Source organism: Syngnathus scovelli, chromosome 14, assembly GCF_024217435.2.
Source record: "Syngnathus scovelli strain Florida chromosome 14, RoL_Ssco_1.2, whole genome shotgun sequence".
Lineage (NCBI taxonomy): Eukaryota > Metazoa > Chordata > Actinopteri > Syngnathiformes > Syngnathidae > Syngnathus > Syngnathus scovelli.
Window position 1 is genome coordinate 13,311,961 of NC_090860.1, and position 22,856 is coordinate 13,334,816.

The 22,856-nt window shown below is 47.1% G+C and overlaps 3 protein-coding genes across 4 annotated transcripts; 2 read left to right on the plus strand and 1 right to left on the minus strand.

The window, feature by feature from the left end:
- Nucleotides 1-81: 81 nt before the first annotated feature.
- LOC125981084 (pentraxin-related protein PTX3) lies at nucleotides 82-2,560 on the plus strand. Its single transcript, XM_049740936.2, has 4 exons — nucleotides 82-406; nucleotides 770-856; nucleotides 1,111-1,287; nucleotides 1,686-2,560. The coding sequence occupies exons 1-4, from the start codon at nucleotides 349-351 to the stop codon at nucleotides 2,168-2,170; spliced, it is 807 nt and encodes a 268-aa protein (XP_049596893.1). The 5' UTR covers nucleotides 82-348; the 3' UTR covers nucleotides 2,171-2,560.
- A 722-nt stretch (nucleotides 2,561-3,282) lies between these two features.
- Nucleotides 3,283-6,218, minus strand: slc35g2a (solute carrier family 35 member G2a). Of its 2 annotated transcripts, none has more exons than XM_049740841.2 (2): nucleotides 5,993-6,218; nucleotides 3,283-4,935 (listed from the first exon to the last, which is right to left on the minus strand). In XM_049740841.2, exon 2 carries the CDS (start codon nucleotides 4,906-4,908, stop codon nucleotides 3,559-3,561), a length of 1,350 nt encoding a protein of 449 aa, XP_049596798.1. In that variant the 5' UTR covers nucleotides 4,909-4,935; nucleotides 5,993-6,218; the 3' UTR covers nucleotides 3,283-3,558. The 2 variants fall into 2 exon arrangements, with proteins under 2 accessions (XP_049596798.1, XP_049596797.1); XM_049740840.2 differs by having other exon boundaries at nucleotides 3,283-4,932; nucleotides 5,993-6,217.
- A 1,782-nt stretch (nucleotides 6,219-8,000) lies between these two features.
- On the plus strand, nucleotides 8,001-22,805 carry stag1a (STAG1 cohesin complex component a). Its single transcript, XM_049740671.2, has 31 exons — nucleotides 8,001-8,185; nucleotides 15,763-15,952; nucleotides 16,031-16,151; nucleotides 16,256-16,411; nucleotides 16,504-16,677; nucleotides 16,752-16,956; nucleotides 17,045-17,196; nucleotides 17,273-17,346; nucleotides 17,418-17,541; nucleotides 17,620-17,718; nucleotides 17,789-17,868; nucleotides 17,963-18,070; nucleotides 18,155-18,269; nucleotides 18,339-18,456; nucleotides 18,534-18,637; nucleotides 18,734-18,826; nucleotides 18,886-19,179; nucleotides 19,251-19,321; nucleotides 19,394-19,562; nucleotides 19,640-19,732; nucleotides 19,795-19,969; nucleotides 20,038-20,177; nucleotides 20,270-20,371; nucleotides 20,448-20,596; nucleotides 20,679-20,807; nucleotides 20,877-21,079; nucleotides 21,156-21,327; nucleotides 21,387-21,503; nucleotides 21,573-21,687; nucleotides 21,768-21,848; nucleotides 21,938-22,805. The coding sequence occupies exons 2-31, from the start codon at nucleotides 15,924-15,926 to the stop codon at nucleotides 21,959-21,961; spliced, it is 3,786 nt and encodes a 1,261-aa protein (XP_049596628.1). The 5' UTR covers nucleotides 8,001-8,185; nucleotides 15,763-15,923; the 3' UTR covers nucleotides 21,962-22,805.
- The last annotated feature ends 51 nt before the right edge of the window (nucleotides 22,806-22,856 follow it).

Below are 22,856 nucleotides of genomic sequence, written 5' to 3' on the forward strand. Positions count from 1 at the left end.
TTTTATGCCGCGTTGGTTTTAAATTTTAAAACCATGAAAGAAATTTAGTCAAAAATACTTATTCACTGATATATATTATTTTTTTATTTTTTTTATTGAGGAGCACAGGCCACTTTTGTAACATGCACTACATAAACATTTCCCAGCGGTGTGATATTTAATAGCGCTTGCCTAAGACTCAGCAAAAAAAAAAAAAAGAAAGTCTCAACTAAATCTGTCCCTTGCAAACGGTCGACTACATTTCCTGCTTTTTTTTTTTTTTTTTCTCCCCAAAGTCTTTCCATTAGCTTCCACAGGAAGTAAGCATAAAACATCTCGTGATGAGTGAATTACAGAAGAAGAAATTGTATGGATAAGGACTTTTTTTTGTGCTCCTTCGTCAGGATGGATGCAAAAATGGCACAAGGTACGTCCTCTTCGTCCTAGCTGCTGGTGTTGATATGGCAGGAACACATTAGCTGTTCAAAAAAAAAAAAAAAAAGCTTATTACACAATGCTGCGGACCGGCGCTTTCGTCATTTCACTCCCATCGGGTTTCCCCTCACAATGAGACCTCCTCCAAGTTCATTTTGTTCATTATCTTGATTTGTATATCTATTTTGAAATACCCATAAATATATATATAATAATATAGAAATGTGTGTGTGTCTATTTGAAAAAAACATCTTATGACGTGCGATGAAAAAAAATCCAAACATTTTGCTGATACGCTGTAATGTTGGTTTTTTTTTGTTTTTTATCTGCAAGTCTTTTTCCTCTTCCCGTGCAGAACACCTCCACGGATCGCCGCCACGTCCGCTCAGGATGCTGACTCGTGTTTTTTCATTCCCGGGGACCGCCAACACCGTTACACGAGGTAAAATAAAATCTGATCTATATTTATGTCAATGTAACTCAAGGCCTCATCCTGCATTTCGCATCTGGGAATTGTCGAGAATGTCCTAAAGGAAGTCCAATTGTTCAAAAACATCTCATTTAAAATTGTCTGTTAATGACTGGAAAAGTCAAAGCGAGCTTTGCTGGAGGAGAAACGAAAAAGTCCCTCCCTCCTCCCTCCAAGTGAGATTATAAGGCGTCCTCCGTGGGCTCACAGCGAGCATTTTTTTCCAGGGCCTCCAAGAAGCCAAGTGCTTCTTTTGCTACCTTTTGGACCCCCCCAAAAAATGTGCGCTCTACGAATATGGGGGTTGCTGTGCATGATTTCATGCGCGGGCGGGTCGCCGTACCTCAACCAGGTGGACTACGTTGACCTCTACGACAACGAGGTGTCCAGAGAGCAACATGGAGGTACCGTTACATCATTATTTTTTTTTTTTTTGGCTTTGACTTTTACCATAAAAACAGCACACCTGCTTAGAATCCATTAAATTTATTATAAATATATTTTTAATATACTATTTTTCATGTATTTATAGTATTATTTTTTTTTATTTATCTTTTTTGTAATTTGTAAATTTATTGTAAATATATTTTTAATATACTATTTTCATGTATTTATAGTATTATTTTTTTATTTATCTTTTTTGTGATTATATTTCTCTTTCAGTATTTTTTTTAAATTATATTTTGTATTCGTGTATATGTTGTGTACATGTATACAATATATGTATATATTTGTTTATATACTGTATATTTATTTGTAAATGCGTGTATAAATGCTTTAAGGAGTTAACGTTTCTTCTTAGAGGATTCCACGGAGTCGCAAACATCGTGCCAATCTGAAAATCTCCTTCGATGGGACAAGCTTTTTATCGCCCTGGAGAACTCTCACATGAGGCAGAACATGCTGTTGGAGTCGTCGGAATCATGCTGCGGGGCCATGACGTCCCTCAGGGTGCAGATGGAGCATCTGGCCCGGACGGCGTCCCGCCAGTGCCCGTCTTGGCAGGCGGCCCTCAAGTTGCTTCGCCAGGATCTCCTGGAGCTCCGAGAAGAAGGCGAGGCGAGGGAGAGGCGCTTCAACGCCACCCTGCAGACGTATAATCGCTCCAAGGCCTCGCCGTCGGGTGTCAAAGAGCAGGACGTGACGCAGGGAGTGACGTCACCCCCCGCCGACAGCGTGGAGAGGGCGCTGGTTGCCATAGCGACCGAGCTGCAGAAGCTCCACGTGCAGCTCGGACGAGTGATCCAACAGGCGGGCGCGCTGAGGAAAGAGAGAGGAAACTCATGAGAGGCCTACCCCAAATGGACTCCTGTCTTAGAGTGGCTATCAAAAGTCTACACACCCCTGTGCAAATGGTAGGTTTTTGTGATTGGAAACAAAATGAGACTAAGATGAATTATTTAAAAAATTCTGTGATGTGGTAGTGTTACTTGTTTGCTTTCACTTTACCTCTTGGAAAGATTAACGAGAGGTCACGCTGATAGGGGAATGTTTTGAAATGATTTATCTTGGTCTCACCATAAAAACTGGCATTTAGCAGTGGGTGTGCAATCTTTTTATATCCACAACATATTTGCACTTTTGAATTATGATTGAGGAATTTTACCCTCTTTGAACTTTTTGTCTGTCTTTGTCCGGATGTATTTGAAGTCATAAAAAGGTCATTAAAAGAAGACCTTGTGGAAATGTGTCCTTTTTGAGTCGCGGCCAATTTTGTGCTGAGAAATGTTATAATTTAATGTAATATAATAGCATATATATTATAATATATACGTATATATATTATATAATATAATAAAATATATACAATATAAATAATATAATTTAATATATAAGAAAATAAATAAGTATTAATAAAAATTATATATATATATATATTTATTTATATATTTATATATATATATATATATATATATATATATATATATATATATATATATATATATATATATATATATATATATATATATATATATATATATATATATTTTGCTTTTCAAATGGTTCAATTTGCTCGCAATGTAACATAACACCATTCTTTTTATAACGAGATGTTTGTCCCCGTGTTTTTTTTATCCTGGCAATTTCTTTAGCCGCAGACGACGAAAGCGAGAGGTGTGCTGATAATGAACGCAGATACAAAAGCAGATGGCTAATGATGCGGGAACGGCCGGAAGAAGAACACAATGTGCACGGGAGTCAATCCAAACAGAATCTAACCAGGCTACATCCTGCATATTTTCTGTCTGGAACCTCCAGCTCTTTTTATTTTTTTTCTCTTTGGTCATCACTCTTCTTTTACTTCTGAACGTTTGGCACAGATCCTTGGCAGCGCAAAGGGACGCTAATGAAAAAGCTCGTATTTTGCTCCCCTTGATAGGAACTTAAAGAGTCAAACAGTTTGTTCACCAGCGAGATTTTATTGTCACATTAACAGAAGACAACACGTTGGCACGTTTTCTTTTTATCCTTCCCCTCCCGCCTTCCCCAAAAAGTTAAAAATTCAAAAAAGACAGCACAAATGATCTCCACCCAGGCCAAGCAGTGAATACAAAGCAGGAATAATCAACACACAACCTCCCAAATCTAATTTTGTGCTTGGTGGAGGTAAGAAAAAAAGCTCCAGTGAGCTTTTACAAGTGACACGGTGGAGAGAGTGTGCTGGTCAAAGTGTCTTATTTAATGGGCGAGTCGAGAATCTCCTCGTATTCCTCCCGGTGACGTCGGCTGGCCCCGCGAGAGGGCAGCAGCTTCATGGTCACCAACCAGCCCACGCTCAAGATCACCATGGCGTTCCCGACCACCTCGGGGGCACCGGGGGCTAGCTGGGCCATGACCAGATGGGCCACCGTGGCCAGGGGCGCCTCCAGACTTTGGCTGGCCGACACCAGCGCCGGGTGGATGCGGGCGAGGCCGTGCGTCACCCCGAGGAAGGCGGCGGTCGAGCAGATCACCAAGGCCGCCACCAGCCCCCAGCCGGAAGCGCTGGACGGCCAGGACCAGCCCTCCTGTAGCAGGACCGCCGTGGCCGGGGCCAGCAGGCAGCCCGTCCAGCTCACTGTGAACAGAGCGGTTGCCACGCTGACCCTCTCCTTTAAGGACCGGTACCCCACCAGCGCCAGGGCCATCCACAGCCCCGCCAACGCCGACAGGGACCACCCAAACGCGCCCCTCCAGAATACCACGGGGTCTGTCTGGGAATCGGAATTGCTCTCATCTGCAGCGGGAAGCAGCAGAACCCCCAAGCCGCACAGCCCGGCCGCCAGGGTGATGGCGTCCGCCAAGCCCAGACGCTCCTCCAGCAACAGGAAGGCCAGCGTGGCGGACAACACCGTGGTGGCCAGCCGCCAGGCGGGGGCCACGTCTTCTTGGGAGCTGAAGGTCAGCGAGGAGTAAGCGCAGCACAGGGACAGCGAGTAGGCCACGCCGTAACAAAGCAGACGGAGGCGGTAGCCCTCCGGTCCGAAAGGGTTCTCCCCCTTGTGCAGCGGCAACGCCACGGACAACAGCTGTACCACGGACCGAACCAATAGAAGAAAGAGGGGGCCCAGGCCAAAGTGTTCCGAGGCCGACTGCGTCAGAACCACGGTGCAGCCGTTAGCCAGCGCCGCCATGAGCAGCCCCACCCAGGTGAGCCGAGACGCAGACACCGAGGCCTCCCCGAAACTGGCCAGTTGTTCCTCGACCCCCTTCCCGGGAACTTTGGCCGCTCTGGGTCCCGCTTCGCCGCCATCCCCGCTCTTGCCAGCCGGAGGGGCGGCGGCCTTGTCCTTGGAGCCAAACAGAGTGAGCGGCCACCTCTTGGCTTCTGTCAGTCGCTTCTTGTCTGACGTCTCCTCCAGGAAGGAACCAAAGTCCTCGAAGGACGGCGCGTCATCGTAGCCCTCGTCGCCGGGCTGGGGGAAGTGCGTGTGGATGCTGGGTTGAGGGGAATAAGGGCTCTGCGTGGCGTACTTGGCCGTGACCGTGTGGGGGTGGATCTTCACCCGCTTCTTACCGCTGCCCAGGAGGTGAGTGGACTCCATGGTGGAGGTTGGCGGAGGACAAACCTGCTGGACAAATGAACATTAAGATGGGTTCGTGAAGCGGCCACCTCTCGGAACGCCCTGTGATTCATCATCCTTACATATTCAATACAGCTCTTGACATTTCAATATTTAATGGGACACGCGGTAATAATAGCCGAGGGGAGGGGGGGGCGTCTCGGCCTCCAAAGTCTCCTGAAGGGAGTTAAAGCTCCAGACGCCAAAGAGTCTGCGTATTTCATCAGGACTGTCTCCAAGCTTTTTTTTTTTTTTTAATTAGTTTTTTTAATTTACTTCACCCTGACACGAATACAAGTGTTTATCTCGCCAGCAGGAAAGACATTATTTAGAGGCTATGTCTCCAGTTTAGGTCTCTTAGGTCAAGAAGAACCCTTTGACTTCTTATAGACAATTTGCAAAAAAAAGAAATAAATAAAAACAATAATTGCAGTACCCTCCCCATGTTATGCCAAGCCGCGGCTGCTTTTTCCCTCTCCTTCTACAAAAGAACAAATTCAGATTGTTCTTTTTTTACTGTTTGCATTTACTATTAAAATATAAATATCATACAGCAATAATTGAAATTGGAGGGAAAAAAGACTAAGCATAAAAAAATTCTGATATACTACGATCAATGAGATAAAATATATTTTAAATAACATATTTTATGCATTACACTACCATTTCAATTTCTAATTTCACCTTTGCACTTTTTGTCCCCATTTTTTGCTTCCCGGCAGCGGTCTAACAAAAAATAGAATGGTTACATTTAATAATCTCCTCAGCAGCGGATCACAATGTTCTTTTTGCAATTGTGCTCCATCACTGCAATCGCCCGTTCTGCACACCTTCACATCCATAACTACACAATGTAAGGACATCATTTTCCTACAGCATTAAAATATTTGTGTGTGTGTGTGTGTTTCCCCGAGCATTATGTAAATGTGCGTCTGTCTGAGTGTCTTGCTCATCGGGTGATCATGTGATTCTCAAGGTTAAACAGGACCCACTGGCAATCATGCATATTTACATAACCCCCTTTTAATTCATTTATTTATTTCCTATTAGTATAAAAGACACTCACCTGCAAACAAGCCGCCGGTCATTCAGTCATTGAGCATCTTTCCATCCATTTGCTCCCCCCTCCTCCCCCCACTTTGCCTTCATGCGGCAGTCTAGAATCAAATGAAAAGGAGGACCACCCGGACCAGGATGAGACCGCAGACGAGCCACCTCAGGACCGGGAGGAGGAGGTGGAGGATGCGTGTTATATGGCGACTTGCTGCTGCTCGTCCATCACTGTCTGATGCAGAAGATGCTCCGCCTTTCATAGAGAGGTAGAAAGGGTGGGGGGCGGGGGGGGCTAATTATAGCGTCTGAGCATGCGTCAACGGGAGCAATGCAAGCTATTTGTGATTTTAAGGAAGTGATTGATGAGAACAGCAGGAAATATTGCATTCATTTTATGAGAACATGGTCATAATGTTAGAAAAAATAACTCATAATCACGTCCAAAAATTTTTTATGGGATCCTACCGACTCGGTGCTAATGATTTAATGTTGTCTGCTTGACCTTATCAGTCAGCGATCAAGCTGTCCCATCTTTCATCCAGCGTGGACTGACAAACCACAGATGGCCAACAGACGTCCCACACAGGAAGCGCTGAGATATAAAGCGGCGCAGACGCTCAGAAAACGTCGTCATCAAAGTCCAAATGCGGTGAGGAAAAAAAGTATTTTCATGAAAATAGTTTAAGCAGATTTGCACCAAGTCGGGATTTTTTTTCCAAGCTTCAGTTAACGACCTTGGCGGAGGTCGGAGCTCGGCTGACGACTTTGCCGTTCTACTTCAGCTATTAAACACAATGGTGATAATAAAAGGCGGAGCACATCCACGCATTCACTTTAGGCACTAAAAGGAAAAAGATCCATCTGCCGTTGCCATGGTGACCACCCAGAGAGAGCGCGACAGTTGCGGCTATTTAGGGCACATTAGAAAAAACAAAAAATGGCCACTGATGACTCTGCGGCCTTGTTGTAAGACCATGAGGGTCCTTTAACGGCAGAACTTTTTGAGAGCCGTGATGGAGCCGAGCAGAAGCCCATATTGTACTTATTCGTCAGGTTTAAAAGGGCGGAACCGAGCCAGAACAAACATTTCGACCAAGGAGATTATCATCACCGTTCCTGAATGGAGAGGGAGGTCACGCTACAGCGGGCACTAGCCGAGTATGTCGAGTACACGGCCGGAGGCTTACAACAGACTTTGCACCTTTATCACAATCTTTTCAAAACATCCAAAGAAAGCACATTCGGGCTTATGTAGCTCCTCGGGCCTTTTTCTGTCCCCCGTGGAGATGAACAGAGATGGTTATCTTCACTGTAATCGACTTTGGGAGTGACAAGCTGTAATTGCGGCCTCGAAAAAGATGATGCTTATGTTGCCATGGTTACAGCCTTGCCAATGGGCACAATGTGTGTCTGCTAAGGTTGCACGTATGAGAGTAAAATAATGACTAAAAAAGAATGTCGCTTTTATTGACGAAAACAAACTAACAGACTCGGTAAACTGACATAATTTACTAACACAACCAACAACAGGACTGACCGACAAAGACGTGAAACAAGAAATTATTAAGTGCTCACATATACTAGATCATATTTTGATTGATTTAATGAGCACATGCAGAGAAAAGATACCAAGTAATGTGTTAAAATTCAATGCGTGACACTATATATATTTTGTAATTTATAAAAAAAATATATAGAGCATCTGCTATCTATATAGGTCAACACAGTTGACTATTCAAATATAAGGATGACGTCACACGACGTTCACAAAGCATAAGCCTTTAATTTTAAAATGAATTAGAAGAAAATTAAATTAGTCGCCCGTGAATGTTGTTTAACATAATGACTAGCATAAAATATATTTTTTAGGGTTAAATGAAAATAGAGTGGCAGAGACGGGGACCACCCGCGTGCGCGTCCTCGCCCCCTTTTACGTGAAAGGCAAGGCGCGTGCCCGGCGCAGAGGATGTCGCGGAGTGTCCGCCAGGGGGCAGCCGCGTTCCGGCGTGAGGGTGCACCGCTCCCCCTGCACCGCAGAGAGGAAAATACCACCAGATGGCGGTTTAGGATTGCTGCTCTTCTCTGCGAGGCAAGCCTCCGCTCGCACGGGCCAATTTCCCCAATATCAAATAAGAGCAAATAATAAAAAAGGGGATCGATTCGTCGCTGCGGGAGGTGACGCTCGAGCCGGGAATGGTCGTTAAAGGTGAGTACCCGGTGTTTTTGTCGTGCTTTTTGTGAGGCGGGAAAAGGGGGGTGGTGGGGGAGCAAGACGGCCCACAGATTCAAGATGGTGGACGCGCTGGAAAAAGGGAAGGCTTGCTGCTAAGGTTGTCGGTAGGGAGGGGGATGGGCGTTAGTGGCGGCTAACGGAGGCCATTGGTGCCGTTTCTCTCCTCGTCAGTTAGCCTAGCCCGCGAGCTAACTCGCATCCCATCCCAAAGCAAAAATGTCGCCGGCGGGTGGAACTCTCTCGAAGGTGGATCTCCGCCGCCTCCCCGCTACCATTGTCCACCTGTCGCTGGAGTTGTCAACAAATACAAGAAGCCACGCTGTGTGACGTCTTTTGTTTGTGTGCGTGTTGCGACTCTCCTTTTGCAGCCGAGCGTGTTATCAATTGGCTTCTCTTCTCTTCTTTTTTTTTTTTTTGCATCCTTTGCTTGCTTGAGTGGATTTTCTTCCATGTGGTTCTTGACCTGCTCAGTGTGCAAAGTGCCCTGAGACAACTTATGAATCGGCGCCATGTAAATAAACTTGTCTGAAAATGTGACGTTTCTGTCCAAAGCGTGTGAAGACCATGAGCTTCTTCTCACTGTGTGTGTCACCATCACATGTCACCTTCCAAATTTGATTTTCTTCTCACTTTGGGATTGGTTGGGAAGTGTGAGGCAAATCTTGACAAGAAGGTCTCAATCCTGGTCAACTGGCCCAGAGCAATATTTGTGTTGAGGAGGTCACGATGTACCTTGGAGGTTACGTAACTGCTTTGTTTACAGTCAGCATGTGCAAAGATGTAAATTGAGCACTTTAAATCGTCGCTTGTTTGGCTTGGTCTGCCCGGCGATAAAGCCGCTCAGATAACAGATGGACTTTAAACTTCTAGAATCGATCTCAATATCGATTATTCCCTCGATTAATTCCTCAAATGATTGCATTATTATAAAACTTTTTTCCCCCCCAGTTAGTGTTATTTGGCATTCAAACAATAACTCACAATGTTGTGCAGTGTAGTGTAATGTCCAATGTTGTGTACTGTTAAGCTTTTGTGGGAGACGGCAGCCCAAAGAAGTTTCACTGACATTAAGAAGAAGCAGAACACTCTTGTAGTGCGTTCAACGTGTCACCGTTAGTACTTCATCACTTTTGTCATTGTTCCTTTCTTGTTGTACTTCCCTGATTGTGAGAGCTTCGCTGTGGCGATGAATGATTGATAACGGTGTGGGGGGGGGAGCTTTGCTACTTGTTAACAATACAAAAGTGTCCCCCGGTCATTCATCACGGCTTTGACACGGTGACTGGGCGCCGCTCCAAAATGAAAACTCCTCTCTGGATCTGAAATAATTGTTGCATCTGTTTTGGCTTTATTTATGTCTCACTGTCAGCTTGCCGTGTGTTTTTTTTTTTGGTCGTTTTCTTTGATTATGATGTCATTCTTGTTCTGTGGGATTTAGGGAGGCGCGCCTGCTGCACACTCGTTTTTCATGTTCCATGTGTCTCGGCGGGTTTGGACTGCCGACTCAAAGCGGTTCCTCACGAGAAGAACAATCATATGGAAGGATGTCCTAGTTTTACACTTTGCGTTGATGCCGTACGCGGCCGCGCCGCCGTGAGTCATTGTTGCTTGTTTGGCAGGCGGCTGGCTGCCTCGTTTGCCTCGGGATAGTTTGAAACCAGGCCAGAGCGCGATGGCTCTCGATGTTTTTCAGTGACCGCCTCCGAGCGCCGTGCTATATTTGTGTTGGCCTTACTTGAATATTGATGCGCTCACCTGCGTCGGTCGAGCGCAAAAGAAGTGAAGAGCAATGCAATCGTCGGTGTGTTCGACGTTATGAGTCACGCTGAAGTGCAATTAAATGAACTAATACTGATACGATCTCCATTATGATGCAATCAACAGGTCACGTCATCGTCGGAGAGTAATCAACCGTCGGCTATCGTCATTTATTGATTTCTATCTCGCTCGCTGTGCCCATTAGTTATCTAAGCACACTACAATAAATCCCGCCACAGCGCAGCTGTGTCAATTTCAACGTTATTTGTCGTTTGCGGTAGTGTTGGCGATTTGCATGAAGGTGCCCCGCGCGCTTGTTTCGAATCAGCTGACATCTGTCAAAAGCTCGGCACCTGATTGTGCTGTGACGCATCCATGCCCGTCCTTGACGCTTGGCAAGGAGGTCCGGAAACGGTGCTTGTGTTGTGTCTGACAGTCTGGGCCGAGATGAGAAAGTGCAAATTGTTCCGGCAAATATTTCTACCCTCTTGGGTCTCTCCTACAAATAATGAAGCGAGAACTGGAGCTGTGATAGAGGACCAAAATTCTAAATTGTCAAACATCAAAAAATGATGTTTCAAACTGAAGCATGTATCCTAAAATGTATTCTATACTTGTTGCTAGCCGCTTGTAGTCATGGTAACTAAATTGCTTGAGTCATCTCAACCAGATCGGATGTAAAGTATGCCGTTGTCATTCTGTGCATTTCGTCAGAAGATAATCCGAGACTTTTATTTTGACATTGGTAAACATTTTAAACCGCACGGACTTTGCATAACGCCACCGAGATAAAACACGCTCTTCCAAACCTCTGTTAAGCTTTGTGGATATTTCCAGACTAAGCCCCATATGGTGATCAAAACGTAAAAAAAAACGGAATAGAAGGTCAAGCAAAGCTTTCACTCGAGACGCCAACGACCCCTGAGGGAATCGGCGCCCGCCAAGAAAATCATTGCTCTTTTATCACACTACCAGCCTGCGCGCACACACATATAAATGTTTCGCTTTCGAAAAACGGCTCGCAAGGAGCATTTTAACAAGATTAGGACCGTGTCACACAGGAGATCAGCCATTTGACACACACACACGCTTGCAATCACCCGGCCATCTGCCGCCGCCGCCACAAACTACTTACTGTACCCTCATTCTTTCGACTACACTTAGTCTGGAGGAGGAGGGGTGAAGAAAGATGTAGTGACAAGATCGCTACTGAAAAATGGAATCCCTGCTCCCGCCAAGCACACACACACACTTTTGTGAGTGTGACGCAAAGATACAAACATCATTTTTTATTTCCTTGAATAAAACATTTCCTTGTTGCACCTCATGAGCGCAATCACACCGTTGGGGACGGACGCTATCGCCAGGAGCGTGAAGTCACGTGATCATTTTCGCTCGCATTTTGCCCTCTCGCTGATGGATTTCGCATATTTGCAGCAGCTGCCGCCTGCTCGCTCTCCCGCAGTCACAAAGCAAATAAGTGCCAGAGAAGGTGATTCAGCAGCGAGCAGAAGCCGAGCCGGGCCAGGCCGCCGCCGCCTTGCGTGATTGATGCTGCTGTTGTAGTAAAACACAAGCGGGCAACTCTGTCACGCTGACATTTTTAAAGCTCCCTGAAAAGATAGCAGCTGCGTGGATTTCAATTAAATTTTGTAGTTTAGAGGCGAGCATTTATTTTACAATGCATACGTTTTCCTGCAGTAGAAATTAAATAACTATAAATGAATAAAACATAAAATAAATAATATAATTAATGATGCTGTAATTTCTCAAAGAACCAGAGATTTTGCGTTGGCAAGGGACAGAACTCGGTATGCTGGTCTCAATTCTGACACACAAAACCGATATCTGGTGCCCGAGTTTGGACTTTCCGCCGTTCATGTTGTCAAATTGGGCATGAACAAACAATAAATCATTGAATTAAAAAGTTAATGGATCAAATCAATGACTGGCTCAACTGCAGCCAGAGCGTCAGCCTGCTCCGTTTCCACGTTCTCACTCGCCCGAAACACTGGTGCCTGAGGCCAGCGAGCCAACCGGTACTCATGTTCACCAAATCTATTTCAATCCATACATTCCGGCCCGCTTCCCCACGCAGTCTTGCTACGAAACAGCTGAGAACCATTTAGGGAAATTTACACCACAAAAATAACGCTCGTGACAGTCCAAGGGCAGAATTACCTCATTTGAGCTCTGCGTTGGAGACGTTGCCACGGAAACCAGCCTTGGAATAAGACAAATGTGCTACCGGTGACTTCTTGTAACATTTCTCTCCACTCTTAATTCGCTTTGTATGAATAGAAGCCCGGCAGATGTAAAATGGTGGTGTAACGTCAGCTTCTTGCCATAACGTCTTAGCAAGCCCAAGGTACGCTTAAAAGGATTTTTCTGTTTGTGCCACTTCTAATATGAGTCATTGCCGACTGGCTCCATCTTTTAAAAGACGACAAATCGCATCATTTGCAGTCAGTCTTGTCTCACTCCCCCTCCCCTTCTGTTTTTTTTAATTCAGGAATACACTTGTTCTAGACGTTCCAAAGGATTGTCCAGCAGGGACGACATACAAGGTGTTCGGTGTAATCACCTCGCCGTCACCACTCATTAAACTCTTGGCTGTCTGCAACCGCTGCGACGACAGTTTATAAAAAAAGAAAAGAAATCCCCCAGTGTGTCGTTGTTTGGATTTTTTCGACACTTCCTCCGTTGCCTTCTGGCGCTAAGTCGTTAACAGCGCACAAGTGTGATTGAACCCGTAAAGCTCCTTTTATGGCATAACACATTTTTGCAAGCGCCAGTGATGATGAAGCACAGTTCTGCCAGGATTTTTTTTTTTTTTTTATGGATACGTTATCCAATAAAAGGAAAATTCAAAGGAATAAAATGTGAACAGTAAAATAAAAGTCATGTTTGATAATCATTTGTTTAGCAAAGTGTAACAAAAATGTAAAACAGTAAAAGATAAAAAAAAAAAATATTAAGAGACAATGAATTTGAAGGTGCCATAGCGATAGCTCGTCTTCATCACGTTGGCGCGGTGCCACTTCAAACAAGTTAAAAAATTTGACACTCTGCCAAAAGCGTTTCACTCGCCAGAGGCTGAGCTGCGCTGTGTTTGTTTATGGCGTAGACATGATTGCCAACCCCTTACACGCTCGCTATTTTATTCTGCTCGTAATACTTTCTCCATATTATCTTTCAAGTGATGTCATTAAAGCGCCGGGCCGTGTCGAACCAAACACGTTAAACAAGTTTTCCCTGCTGGCGTTGCCGCTAGCGAATATTTTGCAGTTTCAATATCCTGCCGGATCAAATAATTAAAATAGTTTTGCTTTTTTAGAATTTTACAAATTTTTTTTTCATTAAAATGCAAACCTCATAGCAGCAAACTATTTTCTTCTCTATAAATATTTTGGGCAAGTGACATAAGATAGCAAATTTGAGTTAACCCGGCTTGTCAATTTCAATTTTTGCAACGGAAGTCAAGAAATTAATTTTTGAATGAAGCAGCCCTCCCTCCCTCCCTTTTTTTTTTTTCTTCTCAACTTGGTCCCTCCTGTCCCCACTTGGCACCCAATCAAACCAGCTCTCGGCGTCAGGCTTATGACCCTCGCCTAGTCGCCATAGCAACGAGGGCCTGCCTCCCATAGAACACGGCGTGCATGTTAAGTGCTTTCTCGGAGGCTCGCTGCCTCGCTCGCTCTGTCTTATGCGTGCGTGCGTGCGTGCGTGCATTCTCTCACATACGTCGTGGAGTATTTCAAGAGTCGATCAATTCAATGATTCATTATTCTATTTTTATCGCAACAACACTCCCCCCTCATTTTTTAAATATTTATTTTTTATGAAAATTAAAACATTGCATTTTTATATCCATTGTTGGCTTAACACAATAATTGACAGATTAATCAATAATAATAATTTTAAAATTCGTTTGTGTTTCGGTAGTGCAATCGATGACAAGAACAAATTTTATGACTAAAAAGCCGACGTTATAGTTTAGTGGCGCACAATCCGGCTATTATTGTCACATTTCAGTAGTGAGAAATGAAACTGAGGTGCGGCATGAATGCCGATGTCAACTTCGGTGCAGTCCTCACAAAAAAAAAGTCAGGAAAAAGTCTGGCCTCCACACACACACACTCACACACATACACAGACACATTTCCTCTTCCTCAGTGTGGACGTCAGCACTGAAAAAAAACCTCCAACCAATTGATTCCCATAAAAGTGAGGCTAGCGTCCAAATAGTCTGCGAAGGCGACCAAGGCTGAATGTGTGTGCGTGCGTGTTTGTGTGCCTCCATATTGAGATTGTGATGTTTGGTCGGCGGAGGGCGTCTGACTCATCTGGGTCACACTCGAGCACCATCGTCATCTTGAGAAGTCGGTTGAATTTTGATGAATGAGGATTATCTTAAATGAGAGGAAACAAGTGTTAAAGTGCTTTATGAGAATTTTTTTACGCCGACACGTTACCCCTCAATAGGCGTTGATTGTTTGGAGGCCTTTATTCGCAAATAGTAAACAGAAGCCCCCAAATTTATATTAATCGTAGTGACGGCCGAGTACCGATACCACGTATCGACACTACCGATACCACGTATCGGTATGGCCGATATTGGCCTTATTTCGATCTGATACCGGTCCCCCGATACCAAGGCGCCCTCTTGTGGCCAATCAAATAACAAAACGTTTTTGTCTTAGCGAGCTGGAAAAATTTCCTCAAATATAATGCAATATATGTAACTAGTCAATTGCGAATGAATAAATGTTTCTGCTATAGCCACGATTGTTCATTTACGGTTAGCATTTATACGTCTACCAAGGCTAGCAATTTCCTCTTTTACAACTTTGCATTGACATTTCACGCTGTTCAAATTTGCATTGACATTTCACGCTGTTCAAATCCTCTTACACACCAAACAGAAACACACACAGTCTTGGCAGATGATGTATGCGAGTGTGTGTGTGTGTGTGTGTTCTCACTCCTTGGCTTGCTACGTTTCCATATCAACAGTGTGTGAGCGGCAGTATTTAAATACACACTCTCTTAGCCTGCCCCCTACTGTTGCCCAGACCTACTTTCAAACACACGTGCATACACTCACACACACTCTGGTGCTAAAAAGTGCAAGCCTGAAGTATTACAAGCAAACAAAACCTCACTTTGATTTAATTAGCTTTAATTAGCATTCTGGAATTTTCTGCAACATGTTTAGCTCAATGATGGTCCTGTTGATGGAGTTTAGGAAGAGACCGGGGGTGAAGGACTTTGTGGCTCATACTGCTCACGGTGGTTGTTTGGAGACACTGCACCTTTGTGCTTGTGCTCTCATTAGCATAAAAACAGGTACACAATTAATATGATCGTTAGTCTTCACGGCTTTGTGTTCACGACGGTAATTAAGGTGCAAATATTTACCAAAAATTCAAATTACTCCAGAAGTAATGTCTTGCAAGATGTAATTAAGGTGCAAATATTTAGCAAAAATTCAAATTATTCCAGAAGTATGTCTTGCAAGATGGCTGCTTTTTCAACATTGAGTTAATCTGGACATGTGAGGGCCAGCAAAATTTTATTGCCTTTAAAATATCTGCTCATATCTTGGAATTATTTTATTCTGTAGTTCCCAAAGTGGCCAGTTGGTGTCATCCTCTTGCTATTTTTATGCCTATACATTATCAGGGAAAACAGCGAACTGTCCCGAGCTCCTAAAATGATCAATATTATTTACTAATTATCATCATCGGTTATTTATTCATTTATTCATACTTTTATTTGCCTCTCTGCAGAAACAGGAGAGCGTTAAGAGCCAGAGCGCGGTCCGTCCTGGATTCTTTCCACCCCCTCCCGCCCCTCCGACTCTTCCCCCCCATCCGAGCCTCGTCGTGACTTTCGGACCCGAGAGACGCGTCATATTCGGACACCTCAGCGCCACCCCAAAGTCGCCAGGATGATAACGTCAGAGCTTTCTGTGCTCCAGTAAGTGACGCTCTAAAAAAAAAAAAACACAAATACTGTTCTTGGATACCTTTTGATAATTTTTTTATGCATTTCTAGGGACTCGTCCAATGAGTCGGGGGCCACGGATGCGGTGGGCCTCAGCATGGGCATGGCGGACATTGAAGACCCCGAGGTGAAGGGCAAGAAGAAGCGAGGGAGGCCTGGCAAGCAAGCGCAAGTGAGACCAAAAAAAAAATTATATTTAAATGAATTTTCAGTGATCCTCACGCAGCGGGTTCCCCGGCGTACGATACATCTAACCGAATGTTCCTCCCCGTGCAGACGGCCAATAAGAAGCCCCGGAAGATGCCGGTGGACAAGGGTGTGGGCGGGACCAGGGGGCGGGGCAAAGCCAACGGCGTGGCCCAACACAACGGCGACAGCTCGGAACCCATCACTCTGTTCGAAGTGGTCAAGATGGGAAAGAGCGCCATGCAGGTGGGCCCGACCGGCACCAGCGTGACCAACGTCTTGAGACGTTCCACCGGCGGCTAAGAGGACGTCTTTCCGTGTGTGTTTTCATTGCGCAGTCCGTGGTGGACGAGTGGATCGAGTCGTACAAGCAGGACCGAGACTTGGCCCTGCTGGATCTCATCAACTTTTTTATCCAGTGCTCCGGGTGCAAAGGGACGGTCAGGATCGAGATGTTCCGCAACATGCAGAACGCCGAGATCATTCGCAAGATGACCGAAGAGTTTGATGAGGTAAAAAAAATAGTCTCGCTTCTTTTTTATTTTGATGATCCCCCCGCCTAAAAGACGCCGTCTGCGCTCCGCAGGACAGCGGCGACTACCCGCTCACCATGCCGGGGCCCATGTGGAAGAAGTTCCGCTACAATTTCTGCGAGTTCATCTGCGTCCTGATCCGCCAGTGTCAGTACAGCATCATCTACGACGAGTACATGATGGACACCGTCATCTCGCTCCTCACCGGGCTCTCCGACTCCCAGGTCCGAGCCTTCAGACACACGTCCACGCTGGCCGGTAAGGAGACCAAGGCCCGCTCTGAAAAACAAAAGAAATTTAATTTAATTTAATTTTAATGGATTGCCGTCATTTGTCCTGGCCGCAGCTATGAAGCTGATGACGGCACTGGTGAACGTGGCGCTCAACCTCAGCATCCACCAGGACAACACGCAGCGGCAGTACGAGGCGGAGCGGAACAAGATCGCCGGCAAGCGGGCCAACGAGAAGCTGGAGCTGCTGCTGCAAAAGAGGAAGGAGGTCCGCCAAAACGGCAAACTTGCACTGCGTTCATTCTTTTTGCGGGAAATGAATGAATGCCTTTGTCTCCTCTCAGCTTCAAGAAAACCAGGACGAGATCGAGAACATGATGAACTCCATCTTCAAGGGCATATTCGTGCATCGCTACAGGTGAATTTGGACAAATTGAAATGAATTTGGACAAATTGAAATGAAAACCGCCGACTCCTCTCGGCTCGCAGGGATGCGATTGCCGAGATCCGAGCCATCTGCATCGAGGAGATCGGCGTCTGGATGAAGATGTACAGCGACGCCTTCCTCAACGACAGCTACCTGAAGTACGTCGGCTGGACGCTACACGACCGGGTGAGTCGAGCGGGGAAAACCCGGGGGCTCAGTCCTCTCACATATTTTGCTGACTGCGCTCTTTGTGTCCCCTCCCAGCAAGGCGAGGTGCGTCTCAAGTGCCTGAAAGCTCTGCAGAACCTGTACACCAACCGGGAACTGTTCCCCAAGCTCGAGCTCTTCACCAACCGCTTCAAGGTAATGCCGCAAATCAAAAGTGTGGAGAAAGCCTTTTTTTGATCACCCCCCTCCCCTTTTATTCTTTTAGGACCGTATCGTGTCCATGACGCTGGACAAGGAGTACGACGTGGCTGTAGAGGCCATCCGACTGGTCACTCTCATCCTGCAGTGAGTAAACCTTGAAGGACAGACAACGTATTGGCCGGGCAGAAGCAATTCAAAATCCGCCTTTCCACCTTTGATTGTGCTTTTGTTGTCCCAGGGGCAGCGAGGACGCACTATCCAACGAGGACTGCGAGAACGTCTACCACCTGGTCTACTCAGCCCACAGACCCGTGGCCGTAGCCGCCGGCGAGTTCCTGCACCGCAAGTGAGCCCGGACTGACCTCACGCCATCTCGATGTGATTTTACGGGTTGCCATCTTGACTCAATGCTTTTCCCCGTCGCTGCCAGGCTCTTCAGTCGGCACGACCCGCAGGCGGAAGAGGCGCTGGCCAAGCGTAGAGGCCGCAGTAGCCCCAACGGGAACCTCATACGCATGCTAGTGCTCTTCTTCCTGGAGAGTGAGGTAATTTTTGGTGCTCCGGCCCCGTTGTTTCAAATCACATGATCATTGCTATTGATTGTGTGTGCGTAGCTTCACGAGCATGCGGCCTACCTGGTGGACTCCTTGTGGGAGAGCTCCCAGGAGCTCCTGAAAGACTGGGAGTGTATGACCGAGCTGCTGCTGGAGGAGCCCGTGCAGGGCGAGGATTGTAAGACACGCTATTTCGTCTTTGGATAGTCGTTCGCTTTCATGCCGACTGTCAACGTCCGTTCACTTCCCCGCCAGTGCTGTCGGACAGACAAGAGAGCGCGCTAATCGAGCTGACGGTGTGCACCATCCGGCAGGCGGCCGAGGCCCACCCGCCCGTGGGCAGAGGCACCGGCAAACGGGTGAGTCGCAAATCCATCCAAGGGATCCATCCTTACGATTTGTTCCTCATACACAGCGTGTTGGTCATCTCCGTGTTTTCTGTTTTGTTTCCGCAGGTGCTAACAGCCAAGGAGAGGAAGACGCAAATAGACGACAAGAACAAACTGACGGAGCACTTCATCATGGCGCTGCCCATGCTGCTGTCCAAGGTGAGCGAAGCCGCTCGCCGGCGCCGCCATCCGATCCACCCTCCTCGTTCTCCCCGCAGTACCAAGCCGACTCGGAGAAAGTGGCCAACCTGCTGCAGATCCCGCAGTTTTTCGACCTGGACGTGTACAGCGCTGGGCGCATGGAGAAGCACTTGGACGGGTTGCTCAAGCAGATCCGGCTGGTGGTGGAGAAGCACATCGAGACGGACGTGCTGGAGGCGTGCAGCAAGACCTACAGCATCCTCTGCTCCGAGGACTACACCATCATGAACCGCGTGGACATCGCCCGCTCGCAGCTCATCGACGAAATGACGGATCGCTTTGCGCACTCCGTGGAAGACCTGCTGCAGGAGGTGACACGGCGTTGCTCACCAAAACCGCCAAAGCCACGTAAACTCTAAACGTTGTTTTTTTTAAATCACAGGCCGAGGAGGCCGACGATGACGACATCTACAACGTTTTATCCACCCTCAAGAGACTCACGGCCTTCCACAAGTAAGACTCGCTGGACTCTGACGGCACTTGGGACCGTTTTCTCACCTCGATGTCTTCCGCCGCCCACCTCAGCGCTCACGACCTGACGCGCTGGGACCTTTTTGGCAACTGCTACCGTCTGCTGAAGGCCGGCATCGAGCTGGGCTCCATGCCGGAGCAGATCGCCGTGCAGGCGCTGCAGTGCTCACACTACTCCATCCTCTGGCAGCTGGTCAAGATCACCGAGGGGGCTCCCAGCAAGGTAGCGGTGACGCAAACGCTCGCTCCAAGAGATGAGATGGACTTTTCCCGAAATTCTACTCTTGTGTCTTCGTGTAGGATGACTTGCTGGCCCTCAGGAGAGTCGTCAAGTCGTTCCTCGCCGTGTGCCAGCAGTGCCTGTCCAACGTCAACACGCCCGTCAAAGAGCAGGTACCATTTCAGAAAGCTGCTTCCTGGATTTTTGATCTCCTCACGCCGTCCGTTCCGCTCAGGCCTTCATGCTCCTCTGCGACCTGCTGATGATCTTCAGCCACCAGCTGACGACGGGCGGCCGCGAGGGACTCCAGCCGCTGGTCTTCAACCCCGACGGCACGTTGCAGAACGAGCTGCTCAACTTCGTCCTGGACCACGTCTTCATTGACCAGGACGACGAGAGCCAGAGCATGGGTGAGGAGGAGCTTTGAAAGAGGCGTGGAGGAGCGAAATGCACAATATTGCCTTTGATGGCCTCTTAGAGGGCGACGAGGAGGACGAAGCCAACAAGATCGAGGCCCTGCACAAGAGGAGGAACCTGCTGGCAGCTTTCTGCAAACTCATCATCTACGACATCGTCGACATGCCGGCGGCCGCCGACATCTTCAAGCACTACATGAAGGTTTTTTATTTGACTTTTTTTGTATTTTATAAACTTTTTTTTTCTTTTTCAAATGATCACCTGTGTGTGTCTTTCTTACTGTCGTTCTTCAGTATTACAACGACTACGGTGACATCATCAAGGAGACCCTGAGTAAAACCAGACAGACTGACAAGATCCTCTGTGCCAAGACGCTCATCCTCAGTCTGCAGCAGGTCACAGATTCACCACAAGGCGCAAATTGACTTCACACCGACGCACGTCATTGACTTTTGTCGTATTCGCTTGTAGCTCTTCAACGAGCTGTTGCAGGACCAGGGCCCCAACCTGGACCGCACGTCGTCACACGTGAGCGGTATCAAGGAGCTGGCCCGCCGCTTCGCCCTCACCTTCGGCCTGGATCAGATCAAAACCAGGGAGGCCGTGGCCACGCTGCACAAGTGAGTTGTTAACACAATTTTAATTGATTTTGGTTCTTGTACTCATTTTCTTTTCTTACTCTTCTATTCTTCTTCTTGTCAGAGATGGAATCGAGTTTGCCTTCAAGTACCAGAATCCTCGAGGACCCGACTTTCCTCCCATCAACTTGGCCTTCCTGGAGGTCTTGAGCGAATTCTCCTCCAAGTTGATCCGCCAAGATAAAAAGACAGTGTAAGTGATTTTCCAACTTTCGAAAGCAAGTTTGTGATGTACGTAGCTAAACGCCGCGCATCCCACCAGTCACTCGTACCTGGAGAAGTTCATGTCGGAGTCCATGCCGGAGCGGCGGGAGGACGTGTGGCTGCCGCTGATCTCGTACAGGAACAGCTTGCTGACGGGCGGCGACGAGGACCACATGTCGGTCACGTCGGGCTCCAGCAGCAAGACGGGCTCCGTGCGCAGCAAGAAGGGTCGGCCGCCGCTCCACAAGAAACGCGTCGAAGGTGAGCCCGGGCAGGATGCTCTTGGAAATGTCGTTTTTATTTCTTTCACTGGCAACACTCGCTCTCGACATTGCAGAGGAGAGCAGCAGCGTGGAGGGCTCGTGGCTGATACGCAACGACACCTTGCAGACGCCCGGCGCGCTGCCAACCCCTCAACTCACCTCCACCGTCCTTCGAGAGAACAGGCCCGCCGAGCACATGCCCGACCCCGACTCGGAACCCGGGTCGGAGAACGACTTTGTGCACAAGTGAGCGCGGAGAATCCTCTCGGCACCTTTTGCGAGTCTTTGACGAGTGGCGCCTTCAGCCCTCAGATGCAGATGTCGTGGCTCGGCCAGCAGAAGATGGAAGAGGTGAGCAGGAAGGACCGCATGGCCGTCAACTACATCAAGTCACGGAGCAATCAGGGTGTCCGGCAGACCGTGTAAGTTGGACCACCAAAAAAGAGAATTTGTCGTGGTTGCGTGGGCGTAACGCACGCGCTCGGCTTCAGGCGCGGCCTGATGGAGGATGACGCCGAGCCCATCTTTGAGGATGTGATGATGTCATCGCGAGGTCAACTGGAGGACATGAACGAGGAGTTTGAAGACACCATGGTCATCGACCTGGTCGGTGACGACGCCTCATCGTGCTTTTTGTAGTCTTGATGAAAGGTTGAGTTTTATTTTATTTTTTTCAACCCCGCCAGCCGCCATCGAGGAACAGACGCGAGCGAGCGGAACTAAGACCGGACTTCTTTGACTCGGCAGCCATGATTGAGGACGAGTCGGTAAGCAATTAAAGACTTTTTTCTTCTGTTTCTTCTCCCCATCCAAATATTTCTTTGCACGAACGTTTTGTGAATTTGTATTTCTGCAGGGGTTCAGCATGCCCATGTTCTGATGGCCGCAATGGTTACAAAAGGAATTGAGAAAGAAAAAAAAAAAAGCGCCTTCTGATCAGGAAGTCAAACGACAGCAGTGGTGTGGTAGATCCACGTGAGCTGTCAATCACACTCCTTTCCCAAGAAGGTATTGTACAAGTTCTTCACCTCTGGACACCTGGTCCTCTTTCGCGTTGGACAGTTTCAAAAAGTGTTGGCCGGGTGTTCCGTTCTGTACAGCCCTGTGCCCCTCCCCTCCCTTCCCCCTCTCCTTCCCTTGTGTTGCACTTTGGTCCACCCACATCAGTTCAAACAAAGAGTGGACGTCGAGTCTACATGGTCTATATCTGTGGTCTTATCACCCCCCTCGACTCCCCCCCACCCCCCACCCTGTTGCGCTCTTGGAGTTACTCTGCACACAAATAACAGTTTTTTTAAAGTAAAAACAAAAACGAGAAAAATACATTTCTAATTCTGTAGCTTTAGTACAAAAAGTTTTAAAACCAAGTGTTTGTACAGCGTTTTCTTCTCGAATGTGTATTCTCGTTTGTTGCCAAATGGTGGCCTACATACAAACATTCTCTTCTGGATCTTATCCCGATCCCTTCATATTTTTTTTTTTTTTTTGGGTCCTCTCCCTTCCCTCGCTGCTTCAGTATTTGCTGTCGCTCCCTCGCCGCCGCAGACAGTGTTTGATTCGTGTCGGTGCATCACAAATGTTGTTTGAATGTGTCTTCGAGTTTTGCTTGTGTAAATATCACAACGGTCCGCGGAGCCCTAACGTGCTCTCAAAAGACTCTTTTTGTTTTTTTTTTCTGTCGACCTTCAATTGTTTTTACGAAAATAAAACGTGTACTCAATTTACGGAGTTGTGATAATCTTTCACCCAAAAAAATTATCTTAAGTGGCATTTTA

Excerpts from the sequence above, each read along its gene's own strand:
- LOC125981084 (XM_049740936.2), top strand. The coding sequence starts at position 349 with ATGGATAAGGACTTTTTTTTGTGCTCCTTCGTCAGGATGGATGCAAAA. Across the intron at positions 407-769 it reads GGATGCAAAAATGGCACAAG|AACACCTCCACGGATCGCCG; the intron begins GTACGTCCTCTT and ends CTTCCCGTGCAG. Across the intron at positions 1,288-1,685 it reads GTCCAGAGAGCAACATGGAG|AGGATTCCACGGAGTCGCAA; the intron begins GTACCGTTACAT and ends GTTTCTTCTTAG.
- slc35g2a (XM_049740841.2), bottom strand. The coding sequence starts at position 4,908 with ATGGAGTCCACTCACCTCCTGGGCAGCGGTAAGAAGCGGGTGAAGATC.
- stag1a (XM_049740671.2), top strand. The coding sequence starts at position 15,924 with ATGATAACGTCAGAGCTTTCTGTGCTCCA. Across the intron at positions 18,270-18,338 it reads TCTTCTTCCTGGAGAGTGAG|CTTCACGAGCATGCGGCCTA; the intron begins GTAATTTTTGGT and ends GTGTGTGCGTAG. Across the intron at positions 21,504-21,572 it reads CAGGGTGTCCGGCAGACCGT|GCGCGGCCTGATGGAGGATG; the intron begins GTAAGTTGGACC and ends GCTCGGCTTCAG.